The sequence below is a fragment of the Ictalurus furcatus genome, chromosome 13 (assembly GCF_023375685.1).
Source record: "Ictalurus furcatus strain D&B chromosome 13, Billie_1.0, whole genome shotgun sequence".
NCBI lineage: Eukaryota > Metazoa > Chordata > Actinopteri > Siluriformes > Ictaluridae > Ictalurus > Ictalurus furcatus.
In genome coordinates, this window is record NC_071267.1 from 20778153 (window position 1) to 20799935 (window position 21783).

The 21783-nt window shown below is 37.4% G+C and overlaps 1 protein-coding gene across 2 annotated transcripts; it reads right to left on the bottom strand.

Moving 5' to 3' along the window:
- Nucleotides 1–572: 572 nt before the first annotated feature.
- Nucleotides 573–10905, bottom strand: myoz1b (myozenin 1b). Of its 2 annotated transcripts, none has more exons than XM_053640642.1 (6): nt 10547–10905; nt 5979–6075; nt 2265–2428; nt 1567–1648; nt 1261–1429; nt 573–1142 (listed from the first exon to the last, which is right to left on the bottom strand). In XM_053640642.1, the coding sequence occupies exons 2-6, from the start codon at nt 6064–6066 to the stop codon at nt 905–907; spliced, it is 741 nt and encodes a 246-aa protein (XP_053496617.1). In that variant the 5' UTR covers nt 6067–6075; nt 10547–10905; the 3' UTR covers nt 573–904. The 2 variants fall into 2 exon arrangements, with proteins under 2 accessions (XP_053496617.1, XP_053496615.1); XM_053640640.1 differs by lacking the exon at nt 10547–10905 and adding an exon at nt 7631–8041.
- Between the last annotated feature and the right edge of the window lie 10878 nt (nt 10906–21783).

Here is a 21783-nt window from a genome sequence, read left to right on the forward strand (position 1 = left end):
GGTTCCCATGAGAAAAAGTGTGTTTTTTATCCCCAAAACCTGCAAAAAAAAAACAAAAAAAACAAAAAAAACTAATAGAGCCAAAAATGTTTCCTTCTGGTTCTTGATTCATAAGGTTAATGTTAGAGTTAGGTTTAGATGTAACAATTAATTGTGTCAGTGACAATCCTCTCAGGGATAGTTTAACAAATGTGTTTGTGTGTGTGTGCGTGTATGCGTGTGTGCGTGCGTGTGTGTGTATGCGTGTGTGTTATAATGAATGATTCACCACAGGCTCCCAACGCTGTTCCTGTAGTACCCCCTGCCCTGCACATTTTAGTGTTTTCCCTGTTCTAACACACATGACTCAACTAATTGATTGGCTAATTAACAGCCTCCCTGAGTTGAAGTAGGTGTGTCAGAGCAGGGAAAACACTAAGATGTACAGGAAAGGGGGGCAATCTAGGACCAGGGTTTATAGCTCTATTAGTCTGTACTGAATGGAGAGATTTAGAGCAGGTGTGAATCTTGATGCATTGGACCACTAATGACAAAAACAAACAAATAATTGAAAAAATAATCCTGAAAATTTGTTTTATAGAATTTTACAGCATTCCTTTTATTTATGTATTGGAAGATCATTCACAGCAATGATTTCAAGGTTTCTGGCATGTCCTGATTTTTTATTTCATTTTCACATTTTTAAGCAAACTTATATTATGAGGTGGCGCAGCTCAGTTATGTATAGTAAATAGCTGTATTTACATCTCATTTGTACATTACCATACAATGTTGAAATGTATTGGCTGGTGCTTTCATAGCTGCCAATACGCAAGAGATTTGGCAAATATCTTCAACACTACAATAATGATTTAAGTTGACATGAGCTAGATATTAGCCTGCATGAATCAGCAGAACATGGATCTCAGAGGTCTTCCGTCTCTGGTTCGAAGGGGATGGGTTCCAGGGTGGTCAGGGGAATGTAGCTGGGCTCTTCGCTGCACACCCAGCCAATGGGAGTACGGTTAAAAGATGGTCGAGAGTCGATGTGACACTGGAACACAGGAAGTTGCTCTGGCTCTTCAGAAGCAGCCTTGAGCTCAGGGATCTCGAAGGTCAGCAAGTGAGAAGCCTTGTCGAATCCTCCAAAAGGCAGCGCTGTTCTATAAGAAAAAGTACAGAAACTGGCTTACATTTAACTCAAATTAGAAATCAAACCACTGCTGAGGATCATGTTTTGTATGATCCTTCAATTTCCTGTTCTCAATTCTGAGTATGTACCTATTGAAACTCTTGTATTGGGGCAGATCCTTGTACACATAAGGTCCTGGCATTTGTGGCTTCATGGTGGCTTTGAGCTCATCATTGTCTTTCATAGCATGTTCCCATGGTGAGACATATGTTTTAACATACTCACAGTTCTTCTTCTCATTCTCAGTCTCAGGTTCTACTTCATTTGTTAAAAATAATAATAAGGTGAAAGCGTCACATGACATATTAAATCATTTATTAACCATATAGGACAGTACCAGTTATTATCTCAAGCATAAGCTGTGTCATAAATTCAATGGAAGGTATGTAGTTTACCTTTTGGTGGACTTGGTTTTGGGAGGGTCTCAGGTGGGATCTTTTCACAGTCTATAGGAGGTGCCAGGTTCTGGAGGTTTTGCTGGAAAATGGCCAGAAACAAAAAAGCTAATGAGTATACTGTATTATATCAGACTGGAACAGAGTTTTAATGAGGATTATAATAATCATAAAAGTCTACATGAAAGGCAAGGTAACCCTTTCAGCATGAGTGATTCAAAGACAATTATGTACACTATACTCTGCATGTCTAATCAATTTTCTCCATTTTACAGGACATACTGTACATTCAGGGTGCACAGTGGTTTAGTGGCTAGCATGTTCGCTTTACACCTCCAGGGTTGGGGGTTTGATTCCCGCTGCTACCCTCTGTGTGCGGAGTTTGCATGTTCTCCCTGTTCTTGCTGCGGAGGTTTCCTCTGAGTACTCTAGTGTCCTCCCCTAGTCCAAAGGCATGCATGGTAGGCTGATTGGTATGTCCAAAGTGTCAGTAGTGTATGAATGGGTATGTGTGAATGTGATTGTGCCCTGAGATGGATTGGCACCCCATCCAGGGTGTACCCCATTCCAGGGTCCCCGCGACCCAGTAGGATAAGCAGTATAGAAAATGGATGGATGGATGGATGGATAGAATGTACATTCAATCCTTTGTTTGTAATTCTGTCCTACAGAGTCTCTGTTCTCTTGAGCAGGCTTACCAGATTCTCAGCACTGATAATGAACTTATCCACTCTCTGCTGCCTCATTCTGAACATCTTAGAGCCTTTGCCTTTCATTAGAGACAGCTCCTCCAGCATCACCTCCTTAGGCGTCTTAATCTTAGTTCCGAGGTCAAACTCAGTGACATCTGTTTCTTCTTCCTCTGGGAATATTTGGGGGGAAAATGGGGGTCAATAATGAAAACAGTAATAGCCAAAAAGCAGAAAATAAATCACTTCCTTTGGAAGTTCTAGCTTGAAGGCTCTCAACCTGATGGGTGAGTAGCTACTGAGTCTGAACAAAGCCCAGACTGCATATGATATCCAGCAGTGTGTGTAAGAACATACAGTAATTCACAGAAGCCTTTAAAGCTAAGAAATGCTTAAAGTGTAAGATATATTTCTTTTTATTTAGCAATAAAAGGATCTGATCCATTTTACAGTTCCAAAGGTGCACTACTGTGTCATCAAGCAGCGCTATTTATTCATTCTCCTGTGTGAAATCAGCTATAGACCCTGGACTCATGCCATAGCTGATGCCAAAGACAAGGATGTTGTGCTGAGTGCTGCATAAAAAAATACAACGTTAAATGGGATTTAGCTGTGCAAACATGCACAAGTGAATATAGCATATACTGCTTTGTAAATTTTACAAAAAAAAAAAAAAAAAAAAAATGACAGTGGAATATTAATATTATGAAACATTTCCAGAACAAATTAAAAGGTGTTTCACAAGCTCATGCTAGGTGTATCTGGCTTTAGGCTATGCCACCTTAGCAACAGGGACCACTGCTATATAAATCCACTATATAAACCCACAAATGGCTTGTTGTCAGAAACGGCCTATGCTTTAGGTTGCACAGACAGCTGCCTAAGCCCCTGGCATGGCTCTTGTGTGGGGTTTTTTTTTTATTTATTATTGGTATAATTTTATTAGTATCTTTATTGTTATTGTCCCCAAGTTACTCTGTGCAAGTTTAACAGCAATGCTGACTGTGGATCTGGTTCTGGACTAGCAAGCAGAAGACTGAGTTCCACCGTAAGTCAGGCCGTACAGAGTTTTTTTGAGGGCAAAAATGCTTGATTTTGCTGCGGGCTTTTAAAAAATGCAATGAGATTTTTGTGGGGGGGTTTTGCGGAAAACTATTTGAATTGGTGAAATCTGAATTGCACAAAACATTAAAGAGCCATCACCATATTTAACCATGGGCATGAGTTACATTTCCATATGGCTACCACTCCGTGTGCGCCAAAACCACCTCTGGTGTTTATTGCCAAAAAGCTCTATTTTGGTTTCATCTGACCATAGAACACGATCCCATTTGAAGTTCCCGTAGTGTCTCGCAAACTGAATATGCTTGAGTTTTTTTTATGGATGAGAGTAAAGGCTTTTTTCCTCAAACCCTTCTAAACAGCTTGTTGTGATGTAGGTGACTTCGGACTGTAGTTTTGGAGACTTTCTGACCCCAAGATGCAACTAACTTCTACAATTGTCCAGCTGTGATCCTTGTTTTGCACGGTCTTTCACAATGATGTTTGTTGTTAAATGAGACCATTTAGCTGTACTCACATTCGACGAACGTGAATCGAAGAGGTTGTGATGTCATTGTAATGACATCACATGACACGTCTTAGCCCAAATCTGTGATAATGTAGAAAAATCGTAAGCTACTCCAAATTTTGTGGAGTTTGATGAACTTTGCGTTCCCTTCTGAGATCACAAACTTAGAAATCCTGGTGGGACTGGTAAGTGTCTTTGAGTATAAGCAACTGCCAAATACATGTGTGTACATTTAAGTGGAGAAGTATAAGCCTAACTGAGGAAGTTAACTTAACTGCAGTTAATTTAATATGAGTGTCCTAGATAGCTAGTTAAACTACTATATGTATTTTTGAGCTTGATATTTTGGTACTGTTTACACACAGAAGAGCAGTTTGACTCAGAAAGGTGTGGTAGAACAAATTTTATACCCTGGCTTAGCTGTAGAAGTTCTTGTATCTACCCTGCTGAAACATCCAGCTAATTCTCACCTGCTACCAGTCGCTAAAACACAGGCTAAGTCAAGCTGGTAGATGGAAACAGTTTCTGAATATCTGCTACTAATGCTACATCATGGAAAGTTGTTTGTAAGAAGCAGTGAGGGAATACATTTTCATTTTAAAAGTTGGCTAGTTACTAGCTAATAATGTGGACTCCATAAAGTAACTGCACTGTACTTCAGTAATAATAGTGGATATAGTAAAAATGAAATGTAGTAAAGTTTCCAGAGAAATGGGATACTCATCAGCTGTGCAGGGAAAGTGTTTCTTGGTTTCACAATAGTTAGCATGCTATTTAGGGTAAGTAAGAAACTTTAGTAACCTGTAGCTTGTTTAATAAAAATGAAATGGATTAGTGGAATCTTTTTGCTCAATAAATAAACGAACAAGTGCAATATTTTTTTGTCTCATTTGTTTAATTAAGTTATCTTTGTCTACATTTAGGACAAAGAATAATCTGAAAAATTAAGACAAATTAAAATCTGATGATAAATCTGAGGTCAAATTTATGCAGAAATATAGAAAATTCTAAACTTCACAAAGTCACAAACTTTCAAGCACCACTTTACAGCATCTACAGAACACCTCGGGTAAGTGCAAAGAGAGGAAGAGTGATAGATGAGAGATGTGGTTTAGGGTTTAAAGAGTGGAGGCAATGTGAGTGAAAATGTGCTAGAAATCCCAGAACACCCGCTCATTTCCTCCCAAATCACAGTGGCACTAATTTGTCAGATAATTTAGATACGTGTGAAAGGAGAGCTGTGTGTGTTGACACTATAGGACCCGTGTTGTCCTGTAAACAGGACAACAAGTCATTATGAGTACTGAGTCCAGCTGATGAAGTGGGCACATTCGATAGCATTAATCAGCCTCCAGACACTCAACCTCACACACAGAATTGCTCATTAGACGGGAAGGGTGGAACATCTCCCTCCATCTCTCTCTCTAATTCACACACACAAGCACAAACACATACATACAGTGACAGCATCTCGGAGATCATTTTGTTTATTTTCTTTATTAAAATAACTGGAGGACAAAGCTCATAAGAGCAACTCCTTGTTTTTTTCATTCAGACTACACTTGCATTATTACTTGTTTCCAACGATCTGAATATGATGTTTCTGTACCGGAATTTATTTATAGAGCTTTCAAAATGCAGTAGCGTTGGACTTGCTTTAGGAAGAATTTCAGCATTATTTTGGATCATTAAATTTACAATGTGACACACAGTTGTGCCGAGTGATTATTCCAGTCCCCTATACAGTACGTGTGACACACAACTACAGTATGTGGCACTTATTATGCTGCAGAATGACAGAACATATGTTTGATTCGATTCTTTATACCCAGACAATTAGCTGTGCTCTAAACAAGAAATTATGAAAATTGTGCCTGATTTCCTGCAAAATAAATTCTCTTGGGAAATAACGCCCAGCTCTCACACTGCTTAACAATTCACATAACCTTTGTATGAAAAGTTAAGAAAGTTAAGGTAAGGGGTGAGGTTAGCGTTAAAACCTTTTAAGACTTAATTTGTGTGGAATCAAACAAAATCTGACCATATGGCCATATGAAAGATCATTCAAATATGTACACACTGTTGTTATTATTACACAGTATATGTGCATAAGACATACATAACATAAAAACCTACAGATACTGTATACTGACCATTTTGTGTGATGTTGGAAAGGTCAGTAATGATTTTACAGGGCTTTTTCTTTGTGTTGGGAGGAGCTGGTGTTCCTGAGCGGGGCATCTCTACAGCCTGTAATGGGAAGAATAGAACACTGTCATGTTTTATCATAGTCATATTGCCAGCATTGTTGATTTCATTGACACTGCTGTCACCAGTGATGGCAGTTATGCAATGTATTAATTAAACTTATTGATCTCTACATAATACATCATTTTGTATATAAAGTAAACCTAATAATGGCATATTAAGCATTAAAGACAGCTATTCCATTGCTATCTTTGAAGGCTTAACACCTTTAAAATAATTGTGAGAACTCACAGGGTGTGAAAGACTGAAAGGAATTTAGGCCACCTTGTAACTTAGTCATCACCAGATATTTCTGGCTATGTTTAAAGAGCAGGTATGATTACTGATAGAGAAAAAAGCATCATCTTCAAACAGCTATTGACTTTTATTTTCTTTCAAATAACTTGTCTCTCTTTTTTTTTTTTTTTAGTGGATGAGGTAATACGGTATAGTGTGATATATAAACACTTCCAGTATGTAAAGGGGAAGGCTAAGGAAAAGTATAAACAGGTCTCTTGTTGCGGTGAGGGTATTTCTGTTTCAGCCACCTAAATCAATCCAGTACAGCCAGAGGAGTGTGGCCGGCTCAGCAGATTCCTCAAATGTCATGAGCCACTGCACCAGTGCATCTGTGATTTTACTGCTGAGCGATTAAGAGGAACATATTAGTGTAGTTTTTTGAGCAGGACTATTTAAGCACTGTATTTCACATGCAGAGCAAGTGTTGTTCATGAATGCATGTAGAATGCTAATCATTAAATGATTATTAAATGTTAACTACACCAAAGTACATCTTTTTACATTGAGGGATCCCTTGAGCTTTAAAATACGCTCAGACTAACTTTAGTTCAGATTTGTTTTAATGAACATAATCCAACTACTCAAATATTAGGCTCATTAATTAATTGTTTATGATGCTATAATGGCTGTTGTTTTTTTTTATCAGCCATAGAGCTTTTTTTATTTATTTATTCCTGAACTTTCCACTCAAAGAACACTTTAGATCCAACTTAACATTGAGTTGTTTTTAGTTACTGATATTTGTGTTAAATTCATTCGCTTCAAGTGACCAGTTAAATCAGCTAATAACTCCAAAAACTCAATAAGTATCATTTTGAAAATACTCATTGGTGGTTTCCACCTCTATAACAAAATTAGAAAATCACGGACCCCCTGGTATTGCTTTACGGACCCTTGGAAGTTCCTGCAGGAACCACTGAACTTTGAGTGATTTGAGTGCACTCTATATGTACAATATGTACAAATATGAAAATATGAAAATAAAACACAATTTATACTAAAATCTATACTTTAGGCCTTTAGGAAATTTCCAATCTCCATTATTCTTAAGCACAACACAAACATTAGTTGTAAACCAAGAAATGTTGTATCGTTGTTAGTTGGTTAACTGTGGAAAATGAAATCATTCAGCTAGAACACATCAGGTGTCAGTCAAAGCCAGGATTATGAGCTCATTACATAGCTTTATTTTATCGCCATGAGTTTGGTATTCATTGCCTGCAGTCTGAGCATTGCTCTGGCACAAGATCTATCTTACCTCAAGAAACTTGTAGGAAGAAAATAAATTTCAACAAAAGTTGTTTTTTTTAATCCACAAAGGACTTTAATCCAAATCCTTGGGTTTAGTAGCTAGCTTCTATGTTCTCTTAACCGTTACTGTTGCTGCTGTTGTCTTCTGCTAGCCAGAGAAAATGAAGGAGTGCAACATTTGGAGGGGGGGGCCCTCTCTGTATGATGCAAAAGAGCTCATGAGTGATGGTAAAGGATATACTCTTCCTGCAGATGCTTCTCAGGCATATATATATATATAGAAAGGTGAAGAGCTAGAAGTCTTGACAGAGGCCTCACCACAAGGGACATTGGCAGAGAAAAAAAGAGAGATCTGGATCATCAACCTTTTCCTATTACAGATATGTTGTATTACAGAATCATGAAGACGTCTGCAAAAAGAAATACAGTAATCACTTCTGTACCCCTTTAGATATAGTCAATACAGTGTATAAACATTCCCTTTAGTCAGCGATATGGCTCTTGCTGTGCTGATCCACTTGATTTAGTCGGAAAAGAAAGATGTACAGTGATGTTCTCTTGATTGTACAAAACATTTACAGTGGTGCGAAACGTTTTTATTAGCCGTGTTCAGTATTCAGTGGAGCACTTGACAGACCAATGAATGAAGACTTATAGCTCTCCAAGAACAGTCTTGTTTATTTGCTGTCTGCATCCCACCAATTTACAGCTTGGACGATAAACCAAATATGGTATGCAGAGAGCGTTCTGCCGGTGCCAACCAGCCTTGAACATTTTCAATGTCAATCAGACATCCAGATAATCTATTATGCTCAAGTACAAGGAAAAAAATAACCCGTGCCCAGGCATTACTCAAAGGAGAGCTGGTATTTGACAGAAAAAGCCTATCGCATGCCAGTGAAGTTCATCTCTACCTGCTATACAATGCGAAACTGGTTTGCTCCCATTGCTAATTTGAAGTTATCTTTTGGCTGATATGACAGTGGGTTCAGCTCACATCATCATGTTCATAACCATGACACATGTCTGTCGTTTAATCACACAGGGAAAATGAATGGTATTTAGAAATGTAATGTTTCAGGGGCACCAACACACGTTAATGTCTGTGCAGAACGAGCAGTCATTCCGCGAAGAGCCACCAACGTGCCGCTAAAGTTAGCACCGGATCAGCACACATTGCACCTTATGGAGGGAATCAAGTTACAGAGGCAAAGCTATAATGTTCACTGCAGCAAAAACATGCCACTTCATACTGTATGCTTCTTGTTGGTGGCACATACACAGAATTATCTGGACTGAGTCTCCAAAAAGTACAGTTGCAATAAGAACATCACAAGATCCATGAAGAATTATTATTATGAGATCACAGGTCTTGTTTAATATATGTACCCTCTACTTATTGTGCTAATAGGGAAAGTAGATCATAAACCCCCTGAGTATTTCTCCCAGGATTTGACCATTTTGCATTTTAATTGCAGAAAACATGTTCCCTTATTGTTTTGGGGGTCTTGCAAAACCCTGTTCAGGTGAACCCTGAACAGGGTTCAAAACAACTGTTTTGTAATGAGTCTTTATTGATCACATATACATATGCACAGTGAAATACCCCAGCATGTCAGGAAGCTGGAGTCAGAGCGCAGGGTCAGCCATGATACAGCGCCCCTGGAGCAGAGAGGGTTAAGGGTCCTGCTCAGGGGCCCAACAATGGCAGATTGGCAGTGCCAGGGCTTGAACCCCCGACCTTCCGATCAGTAACCCAGAGCCTTGACCACCAAGCCACCACTGTCCTCCACCAAGCCACCACTGTCCTCCACCAAGCCACCACTGTCCTCCACCAAGCCACCACTGTCCTCCACCAAGCCACCACTGTCCTCCACCAAGCCACCACTGTCCTCCACCAAGCCACCACTGTCCTCCACCAAGCCACCACTTTTCCATGCTTGTGTGAATTTTACTGACTTTTTTGAGTGTCCGTAACTATATCTTTGTATTCATTAATCAATTTTACATGTTAACATTGCATGATCAAGGTAGGGTAGTATGGTTGCAAACTGCCATATTAGCTGAGCCAAACATGGATCTCATAAAGGACGTTTTTATTCCAGATAAAATACCTCTTTGGATTCTCTGCCACAGTACAACTAATCAAGTAGTAAACAGTTCTTGAGAAATCCCTGCAGCAGCTGTGTGGATTTGCTGAGGAACTACAATTTCATAATTTATTCATCTTCAGTAACTGCTTTATCCTGATCAGGGTCACAGTGGATCCGGAGTCTATCCCGGTAACTGGATGCAAGGTGGGAGAACTCACCCCAGATGGAACACCAGTCCATTATAGGGCACCATTCACACCTACGGGCAATTAGTGTAACCAATCTGCCTACCTCCAGGGACCCTGGAGTTGTGATGTGGCAATGCTACCCACTGCACCACCATGCCTCCCATGGCTTCCAACCATCCATCCATTGATTTTCCATACTGCTTATCCTACACTGGGTTGTGGGGGAGCCTCGAGCCTATACCAGGGAACTCAGGACACAAGGTGGGGGACATCCTGGATGGGGTGCCAATTCATCGCAGGGCACAATCACACACGCATTCACACACTGCAGACAATTTGGACATGCCAGTCAGCCTACAATGCAGGTATTTGGACTATGGGAGGAAACCAGAGTACACAGAGGAAACCCCTGAAGCACAGGGAGAACATGCAAACTCTGTGCAAACAGGGTGGAGGCGGGAATTGAACCCCCAACCCTGGAGGTGCGAGGCAAATGTGCTAACCACTAAGCCACCAGTTTTATTAATATTTATAAAAAATATTTATTATCAAATATTTATTACATTTAATAAAAGCATTGGTTTCTAGTTTAAAACTTAACACAAAGTAAAGAAATGTGAAAATAATCTTTTTGTTTAGTACCTTGTGATAACTCCAGGACTTCAAGAAGTAGAACCTCAGGCTTGCTTCTTATACTGGGTGACTTTTAATTCCAAGACCACACAATTTCTCAAAAACCAAACAAACGACAACAACAAAAAAACAACCTCAAAATCAGCAGGCTGCTAAATTAATGAAAAAAACCTGTGAGTTGCCTCACTCAGAGAATGGGGACAAACATTGGCTCAACTGTAATCACCTGACATAAAGAAATGCTGCCCTCTGGCGGCCAGTCCGTTTATTTTCTCTGACTTGAAACTGCCAGTAACAGAAAAACAAGCAGAAATGTAATAAATAGTAATAAAAACTCACACAAGTAATGAAGTTATGAATGTCAGGGAAATAATCCCCATGTCACAGGGAAAATGCAATAAAATTTTATAAAATTATATAATCATTTTACAATAGGAAATAGGAAAATGTTGTAGTTGTTACTTTAAGGTTTTACAGCAGTTTGCATGTTTTTGTGCTATGATTAACTTAATATAATAGCTAATTAATCTACACAAATAGAAGAAGCCAATAAAATCTAGATTGCTCCTTTCTTTGAAGACTTTTCTTTCTTTCTTTTGTTGAATTTATGTAAAGCATAAATCAAGTCAAGCTAGCTGAAATTTTTGGTATTTATCCTAGTAAGTAGTGCAATATGGACATTTTTCTTTTTCATATCCTGGGGCATCTTCTCACACACAAGGGAAAGTACAGAGAGCCCAAGTTCAACTTCTTGACCCCTACCAGAGCAGTTAAGGGTAAGTGACCTCTGCAGCTGCAGACTCATGTCTATCAAAATCTACTTGTCCGGAATTTTTTTTTTTTTTTGACAGGGCACTTTTTTAATAAAAAAAAAAGACTGTGACACTATGTACATGTGACAAATACAAAATAAGCAAGACAAACAAACCTACCTAGGAACAGCCAACTTGACAAGTCTATGCTAATAACTCCTGTAATTATATATATATTTGTGTGTGTGTGTGTGTATGTGTGTGTGTGGTTTGTGAATGTAAGTGTAATTGAGTGTGGGAGTGGAAGCATATACAGTGGGGGAAATAAGTATTGAACTTGTCAAAATTTTTTCAGTAAATATATTTCCAATGAGGCTATTCACATCAGTATTAACTCAACAAATCAGGAAATATGTGATGCAGGTTGGCATTTTATGTGATGCATTACAAAAGCGAGGCATGCCATACTGAACCAGCCAAAGGCAAGCAATCCAGGGCGAAAGACTGCGGGGGTAGATGGCGGGAAGGCATAAGCCCCAGGCCCCAGGCCCCACACCACAACCACCCACAACCAATCCCCACCGCACCACACAGGGACTGGGATGCCACGGCCAATTGGGGTCCTGAAACAGGAAAAGAGAGAGAGGAAGAAAAAAAATTTTTTACTTAAAATTTATATGTATTTAACTAGGCTTAATATTAATCAGTGTTGCTACCTTTTCCTAATCCACCCCCACCCCCCCACCCCCCCCCTGCAAAATCTTTTTGCAGATTTGTGTCCAGAAAGTGGAATCGGGAATAATGGATAAGTCTGATTCCCATTTACCATTTGGTAAGCTTAATGTATTGTCTGATTTTGATATTATTCTGTATATTTTGGAGAGTAGTTTTTTTTTTAAGAGGATATATTAATTATCTCTGACATTGAAGGGGAAAGGTCTAGGTTAATGGTCCAAGTATCAATCTTTGGTTGGATAGATGATTTGATTTGTAAATATTCCAAAAGACATTTACTCCCAATGCCATGTTTCTGGACCAAGTAGGAGAATGGTGCCAGCTTATTATTATGAAGGATATGTTGAACTTGTGTGATGCCCATTTCTGCCCATGTGTAAATTGAGTGTCTTCTTGTTAGCTGTTTAAAATCTGGGTTATTCCAAATGGGGGTGAATTTAGATGGTGCAAGAGGTGTTTTTGTGATCTGATGCAATTTACACCAGGCTGTCAGAGCAGCTGCTATTGTTGGTGTTTTAAAACAGAGATGTTTTTTTTGATTGTCTGGCTGTAGAAGGGTAAGTCTGAAATGTGAATGTCCTTGCAAATAGTTTGTTCAACATCTAACCATGTGTTTTATGATAGGTTAGGATGAATCCATTTGTATATATTTTGAAGCTGGCCAGAAAGTAGTGGTAGAAATGTGGTGCTTCCAGTCCTCCTTGTGTTTTTGGTTTCTGTAGTGTAGTCAATTTAATTGTTGGGGTCTTATTTGTCCAGTAAAATTTGGTAGTGATTGAGGTTACAGATTTAATCCAGGTGACGGTGGGTTGTATTGGAGTCATTGAGAATAAACAGTTTAGTTTAGGGAGTATAGTATTGAAGATCATTGAAAATCATTGAAGAGCACTGAAGATCATCGTCTATTGTTTTGAGTAATGGAGTAAAATTAAGCCCAAACAGCTCTGACAGCATAGGTGGTGTCTGGGATGTCACATCCAACCTGTTGGAATGCAATGAAAGAATAGAAGATGTACTCCAGTAGACTGAGTATTTGGAAATATTAGAGAATGAATCAATGAGTTTAACGGTTTCTTGTAATGATGATGGGGGTCTTGTAGATACAGTAATAAATCAGCAGTGTAAAGGCTGATTTTGTGATGTATGTTTAGTGCTTGAATTCCTTTAATGTTGCTGTTTTGACGAATGGCTGCTGCTAACGGTTCAATGAAAATGGTGAATAGTGAAGGGGAGAGTGGACATCCTTTTCTAGTCCCCCAGTGCAGTGTGAAGCTACGTGATTTTAGTCCATTGTTGATGACAGTGGCTGAAGGCGATGTATACAGAATTTTGATCCAGTTAATGAATGTCTCCCCAAAACCAAACCTCTCTAATGTGGAAAACAGGGATTTCCAGTTAACCCAATCCAAAGCTTTTTCTGCGTCGAGAGCGGCTATGACGGTTTTTGCTTTCTGAATTGATGAGTAATACAGTACATTAAGTTAAAAGGTCTTCATGTGTTGTTGGATGCAAGTCTACCTTTAATGAAACCGGTTTGATCTGGATGGATTATAGATGGCGTGACTTTTTCTACTCTATGGGCTAATGCTTGGCGATGATTATAATGTCTACATTAATTAGGGAAATGGGACGATAGCTTGACGGTAATGTTGGGTCTTTATTGGGTTTGAGAAGGAGTGAAATTGTGGCTGGGAGTTTTGATTTTTGTTTTGATTCACTTATCATTCGGATGAAAAGTGGTGATAAAATGGACAAAAAGTGTTTGTAGAACTCAGCAAGGAATCCATCAGGACCTGGTTCTTTATTGTTCTGCATGAGTTTTAGTGCATTAAAAAGTTCATGTTGTGTTATCGGCGGTTTGTGCGAGTTGTGGCAGATTGATACTGTTGAGAAATGAATTGATGTCTTTCTGATTTGGGTATTTTTCTGACGAGTATAATTTACTGTAAAAATTTTGATAGATTTGGTTTATTTCTTCCGGTGAATTGGTGGGCTTCCCTGTTGTGTCCGTAACAACTGGGATTGTTATTTTGTTTGATTTGATTTGCCAAATATTTACCATATTTATTACTGTGATGAAAGTCTCTTGTCGTAGCCTATGTATCAAGAACTGGGTATGTTTATTGATTAATTCATTTAGTTTAATGTCCGGAAACTTAAGCTCTGCAACAATCACAGGTGCAGGTTCCTAACCACTGAACTATCATAATCCCTGTCGTACAACATATGTAATTATGTCGTTATTACAGTTCTTAATTCTAGACAGAGTCAAAGACTGAGAGAGAGAGAGAGAGAGAGAGAGAGAGAGAGAGAGAGAGAGAGAGAGAGAGCAACATATCAGCCTTGCTGTCAGGAGGCTTGTCCACATTTAGGCTAATTGAACTTATGAGCAGCTCTTATTCAGTGCTGTAAACTATAGTGGTTTCCTTTTAATAATCAAATCACCATCATCACCACATGAGCTTCCACATGCAGGTTTGCTTTGAAACAGGATTAGGATTAATATCTTGTTTACCAATGCACTAGACCTGTAATGTTATACTGAACAACTGACTATATACAACAACTTGCAAATAAGAACATCAAGAACAATTTAATGTTACTAATGAAAAAAGGAAAAGAATAATAATAATAATAATAAAAGAAAAACCTTACAAATTCTACATCACACACTGACCCATATATAAACGCTTAACTTTGTCATATATGCTTCTATAATGTACATAAAGTTTTTTTCTCATTCTCATACTTGCTCACAGTTTTAATATGTGATCAATTTATTTATTTTATTTTTAAAAAAACAACAAAAACAATCACCATATTGGTGCTAGTGATAGGATTTTACATGGCTTTTACAATTTGATTCTGTTTTCCATCACCTGGACACTTTCTCTTTTCCCGGTTTCTTGTGAAGAGCGAAAACTGTAACATGTAACCCTAAAAAAGTGATCTAGTATAATGTCATCTGGTGTCATGTGATATCTGAACATTTTTAAGTTTCCTGTTGAAGTTTAATCTTTTTATGCACATGTACATGTGCATGTACTTTTTAAAGTATTGGTATTTTTTGTAGTAGTAGCATTTGCAGTATTTCCTTTTCACTTCTGTAAATTCAATGAATTCAATAAATCATCCTCCATTATGGAAGAAAAACTTGTCCAAAGGTTGTTTGCATGACACTTTGTGCTTACAATGATCTCTACATGCAGTTGAGATCTACCAAAACACACACTCTGTGCAGAGTTACAGCAGCCGAAGGAAACACACTGCTGTGCCTGGAACGGAAGGAAGGAACTGAAACCATATAAATTATGTTTTATTTAGTTATTCACCTTGGAGTATTTTGTTCAGTATTTTTACAGTATTATTCAGCAACTACACTGAAACTAATAGGCAAGTGTATTTTTTAGTGAGGAATGTAACAGCTGCTGAGAGTTTAGGGGGTTATAAAACAGTAATGAGGCAGGGTTCAAGACAGAGTATATGAAAAAAACTGAATGAACTGTCATCTTAAAAATGTCTAATGTCTAATATCTAATGTTTGAAGATGGTGATTAGTTACAAAAAGTGTTTAAGGTTTGATTTGCTTTGAAATTCTACAGGAAAATGGAGAGCCTCTGATCGCCACCATGGAGCTAGTACTATAAACTTTGACGGATGAGACAATATGAAGGATAAAATTGATGAGGAATACAAATTAGAGACACTCCCTTTAAAAATAAAATTACTACTACTACTACTACTACTACTACTACTACCAATAATAATAATAATAATAATAATAAAAACTGAATGAAAAGCATGCAAATTCACCCCAGATGGGATGCTAGGCCATCACAGATGCACACACTCCTTCACACTTTCACACCTACAGGCAATTTAGCATAGCCAATCCACTTACCTGACTGTTTTGTACAGTGGGAGGAAACAGGAGAACCCATAGGAAACTCACATGGACATGAGGAGAACATGTGAAACTCCACACAGACAGAATCTCGAGCTGAGGATTGAACTGGGGACGCTGGAGATGTGACATGGCAATGTTGCTACTGTACCATCGTACTGGTGCTGTTCAATAATGTATAACAACATAAATTAAATACTTTATACAATTTATTTATTGACTTCCTCATTAACATTCTAATTCAGTAACATTACTTGATTAAAATGAAAGCTAAAGGTAAAGTTTCTTGTTTAACTGTAAACTAATTGCTAAATATAATTTTATTAGCCAAATTAATAAAATAAACAAACGAACAAACAAACAAACATATATATATACTTTGAAAATCTTGTTTTGTCTTTCACTAAAATGCACAAATCATTATCTAAATCAGAAAAATGAACGTAAGCTAGTAGCTGGATTAAGTGTGTCATATTAACATGTGTAATCTTTTAAACGTTTCAGATTTCAACTCTTTTAAGAGTTGATTAAGCTGATCCTGAAACATGGAATTGTAGCATATTTATTTTCTTTGATTTCCCAGGTTACTGTATTAACACTGAGTGGTAAATTGATGGGAACTTCTGGACTAGAAGAAGATTAACCAACATAGGTGTGTTATGTGGTGTAGGTTGGTGAATACCCTGGTGCATTATTGTATATGTTAAATGAAAATATCCATAGTCTTACATCAAAATGTATATTAATTATTATTATGAGTTATCTATATTTCACAAACAGAACTTCAACATAGATTTCCTAATTAAATTCTCAGGGGAGCCATTAGCATGCCCAGATTTACATTCCTCACTCTCATAACTACATACGGTTGACTATAAGTTTCAGTGTAGTTACTGAATAATTCATAATATTTACTGAATATTATGCTTTAAAATGAGTAAATGGCTTATAATCGAGGAGTCTAAATGGTTAAAGAACTAACAAAACTGCCAGCTACATGAGACACTGTCAGGGTTGAGGATGTCTATAATTCTCCACTGTTGACTTTGGACCCTACAGGCACCAAGATAAACTTCTTGAACTGACCTTCCTTTGAGGTACAGGTTTATGACACAAGGGGGGAAGAGAACTTTTTAGTACAGAGAACAGAAGACTGTAAATCATAGCCCAGGAAAGAACAATTTTGATGCTGAGATGGAGGTCATATAATGGTGAGCAGAAAAAGGTGAAGTTTTGACAGAGGACAGAATGACAGGTGACTAATCAATTGGGTCCTGAAGTGTTAATGATTAAAATACTTACAGAGTGTGTGACACAACACCACCTGTCCTTCTTTTTTGCCTAGGTGCATCAAGCTTGAAGAAGAAAGATAAAAAATCATAGGGAGTGTTGTGCCACCATGTAGCAGGTGATGGGTGAAAACAAAAAGAACAACATGACAAACTCAGTGGTTTTGCATTCAGCATTCAAATCAAGGGATTTTTTTTTTGTATCAGAACATACAAAATGTCTTTCTATGTGTTTAGATCTTTAAGCTGAGTATATTTGAAAATTAATAAGATTTGCAAATAAACTAATCCAACCTTGATGAGTGATTTAAGCTTTATGGAAATAAGGAAATACTGATAGTGACATTTCACATGCAAACATAAATTGAAAAGAATAATGTTTTTATTGGTCACAAGAGAAACAGTGATATCCAAGGATCCAGAATAGTAATGTAACTCTTTTGATTGGAAACCAAATTGTTTTCAGTTTGCATGACTATCATGGATGGGGTGATCTTTGATACTGCCTTTGTAAAAAAAAAAAAAAAGTTTCTCATGGTCACTAAGGCTAGATATCTCTCTGTTTTATTCTTTTCAGTGGATAGAATTAAAAGCAAAACTGAACATTTTACCATTTTAGATCAATAAATCACAAACCCAGAAATGAGAGTCCTGTAGTTGCTTTTTGCTGGATCAAGCAAGCTTGTGAGACATTTCATGTTCCCATGGATTGGTGAAATGATCACAGCCTGCCCAGCGAGTGGTTAATGCAGACAGGATGAAGTCCTTGTGTGAGCTTGCCATCAGTGTGTCATAGGTCATGGCCAGAGAATGTGGAAATTGAAATGTGTTATAAAGTTTATAATACTTATAAATGTCAAAAATAATAGCAAAACCAGTCAGTGTCATATTATTTCTTATGGACACACAAAAATATAAACATATCTGAATGCACAGTGAGGTGTTGTTCAACCATGCAACAGCTGTGATTAATGCAGGGGTTACCAACATTTTCATCAGTGAGGACTGGACACCATTTTTGCAAATTCCATTCAGAAACCTCAAACATATTTTCTATTGCATGACTCATTTCTGTTGACTTAATTGATAATTAATAAATAATGAATTAATAACTCATTTCTGGTGAAGCATATTTAATTACTCTATTATTATTATTATTATTATTATTATTATTATTATTATTATTATTATTAATTTTTTACTTAATCCTTGAAGTGTGGCTTGGTGGATAGATCTTCATAAGAGCTACATTTCTACAGGCTGCATCTTCATCATGAATGCATCATTAAATATAAGTACATGTCTTCTAAAAATGCAAATCTAATGAGAAACGATAAAGCTTTTATCCTTATGTCCTGATGGCACTGGTTCAGAATGATGATGTTTGATACCTCACACTGCAGAAACTTCCTCTCTTTTTTTCCTCACCATTTCTTCACACATTTCAGCCTGTATTACTCCCTCATGTACTCACCCCTCCCTATCCCTCCCTCCAGCTCTTCACACTCTCCTCCCCTCAGCTCTCCCATGAGTTCCTGTCCTTTCCTCACTTGCTGGCTGCCAGGCTGCAGTGATGTGCTCACAATGTGATACCTTGTCTCTCTGTTAATCTCTTTAGTCTCATCCTTCTCTCAGATTCCTGGGTAGGGGATCTGCCAATAGCAGGACTCAGGACCCTTAAGTCCATACATGTGTGGACCAGCATCAGGCCCTAAAGGTAAGCAGGCCTCTCTTTCTATCCCTTACATTGTTCAGCTGGCTATTAGACACAATTTCTGTCCCATTATTTACCTTCACTATGAGCACAATTTGTTTTATGTAATTAAATGGATATATTTTTTGTTTAGTTCTGATAAAGTTGACAGTAATGTTTTGTTAAATGTTTGACTGTGACGACTGTGCAGTTAAAATACTGACAGCTTTCTGTACACAATTAATGGAGTTTGTTGAGTGAGACCAAGTTTATCCAGGATGAAGTTTTATTCCATAAAAATAGAACAAGAAAATAGAAAAGAAAAAAATAAGATCAATGTGATTTTTGTGCAGTGATATAAATGTACCCTGTCTGGGTTATTCAAAGTTTTTGCTATGTCTCATTTTTTTGGTTCATATATACATACATACATACATATATATATATATATATATATATATATATATATATATATACACACATACATATATATATATATATATATATATATATATATATATATATATATATATATATATATATATAGAGTATGTAAATGCATATATAATTAAAAATGTAAATATATGCATCTGTTGATATAGCTCAACAGACATATATGCTTCTGCATATCCTTTCTGTGTAAATTTAAACTGAAACAAGTACCATGTAAGTGATAATATAGTGAGAGTTTTATTGAGGGGAAGTTGATTTATTTCAGTGTTATCGTTGACTATTTTTACTCTCCAACCAAAAGTTCCAACATTCCAACTTCACTTAAATGATTTGTGCTAAAAATTAGATGGTGATATGACACCTCGAGGTCATCTCCTGTGTTATCTCATTTTAATGTCCACTCAGAGCATGGCATAAATCCAAAGATCACTTTCTGTTAGTTGTGAAATATCACTCCTCAGAATATTGTACAAATCATAACTTGCAGTCTTTCTGTTTAGCCGGATATAATTATTTAAAAAAAAAAAAAAGGTTTAAAAAAGAAACATCTGGACAAACATCTGGATTACACAAGCAGATTTTAAAGTTGTATCTTATGGTCATGTAACATACTCATAAACCTTTACTCAAAATTTTGATTAGGGGAAACTCTTACAGGTATTCTTGTAGTAGAAACCTATCATAAAGGGCTTCTCTTTCAGTTAAGGTTATCAGTAGAAGTTAAAATGCTATTCACAGAACCTATAAGGAACTAGTTTTTACCCCTAAGAGTCTAACTTTTAACTATCCAAAGAACCCTTTGGAAGCCCCCTTTTTGTTAAGAATGCATTAAAAGTTACCATGTAACTAAGTAAATGTTGTGAATATTTAGCATAAACATTTCTTACATTTGAGTCCTATGCTCCAATTCAGGTTTGGGTTTATAAAAATTCAGTGCTATCATTACTCTTCTGAGAAGCAGGTGGCCCTCACAGCAAAGTAACAAAGAAGCCAAGAGGAAACCTTGATGGATCTGTAGACATCATGTACACTTGATGATGTTTGTATTCTACCATAAGGAAAACACTGAAAGCTGCAGTGTTTGAAGGTTATCACAGAGTGGTATCAAGAGGCCATTTGGATGGTCCACAGTCTGATGCACAGTTGAAGATAAGTTTGGCATAAATTAATATAGCTTGTAGAAAGCAAAAATACAGCATACCAACACCAAAACCTCATGCCAAATATTAAACATGGTGGAGGACATTATTGCTTCATGGCTGTTTTGTTGACTCAGAACCAGGATGTGTAGCCATTGAGGAACCAATGAATTCTATAACAAAATATTGTGTCATTTCTGAGTGATTGAAACTATTTGGAGTAAATGAACAGCAGTATGATATTATCAGGTTTAAATCTGTTTGAAATACTCTGGTGTGATCTGAAGGAGCCATGTGGGAGTCCTCCAATTTTAAACCATTTGTTTAATAGAGATCTAGTACTGTCAGTTGAAACTCACTCACATTATCTGTCATCCATCAAAAAGCCAGTACACTTCAACTCTTTTTCTTCTGTGCATACTAATAGGGACTGTTAGTTATCCCATCGTCCTTGAGCCTGGTCATTGTTTCAGGCATGAATAATTGAGAAAGCTGGGAAGAGCAGAAAGACTAAAGATACTGTTCATTTCATTCTACCTCTGGCATCGTCCCAGTTGCCTCATCATACGCTACATGCTAATCCCTAGGCAATTCTGTTAATCGCAGAACAATTCCACCGGCATCACACACCTTCTACATGTTAATGATACGGCTAGCAATTTGAGACAAGTCCATATTCATACCATTTAGTGCCCTCTAATGTGTTATCAATAGTGACTGCACAAGGCATTCGTCTTCTTACAGGTCTCACACCATAGTGTTTAAAAATACATGAGCTGCTATAGTATAAACCAGTATAGGAGTAATTCCCAGAGGAATTATCAAAATGCATCAGTGCATCAGTTCACAGCTGCAAATACAGAACTCAGTTTGAACTGCTTTTCCCATGTTTGAGCGACCGCTTTCCTGTTCAAATAGAATTATGCTGTAAGCACTGATGCCTCCAAGCATGTGAACTGGTACAGCGTAAGAAAACATTGCGCTTGTCCAGTACTGACTGAGAAGTCCACTGTAAGCCCCAGTGACATGCTCGAGCTCGACATTCTTATCTGAGTTATTCCGCATGACCTTTTATGGCCAATAGCTATGTGCTTCATCCAATAGATGAAAACTTTAGTAATACATATTTTGGTTCTAATCATTAAAGGCAAGGATGAAATACACCCAAGGGCTGTATTAAGAGTTGGCAGCAACTTCAATTCAAACAGTTGAAAAGAAATTAATATTTACATAAGTCCACATTTATGTGTAACCACTCAGATTATTACAACTGCATGCATT

What these genes read in the sequence shown, in the direction of transcription:
- myoz1b (XM_053640642.1), bottom strand. Translation starts at nt 6,066, where the DNA reads ATGCCCCGCTCAGGAACACCAGCTCCTCCCAACACAAAGAAAAAGCCC. An exon ending in TTATCAGTGCTGAGAATCTG is followed by an intron (nt 1,649 to 2,264) that starts GTAAGCCTGCTC and finishes GCCATTTTCCAG; the next exon opens with CAAAACCTCCAGAACCTGGC. An exon ending in AAAACCAAGTCCACCAAAAG is followed by an intron (nt 1,430 to 1,566) that starts GTAAACTACATA and finishes TAACAAATGAAG; the next exon opens with TAGAACCTGAGACTGAGAAT.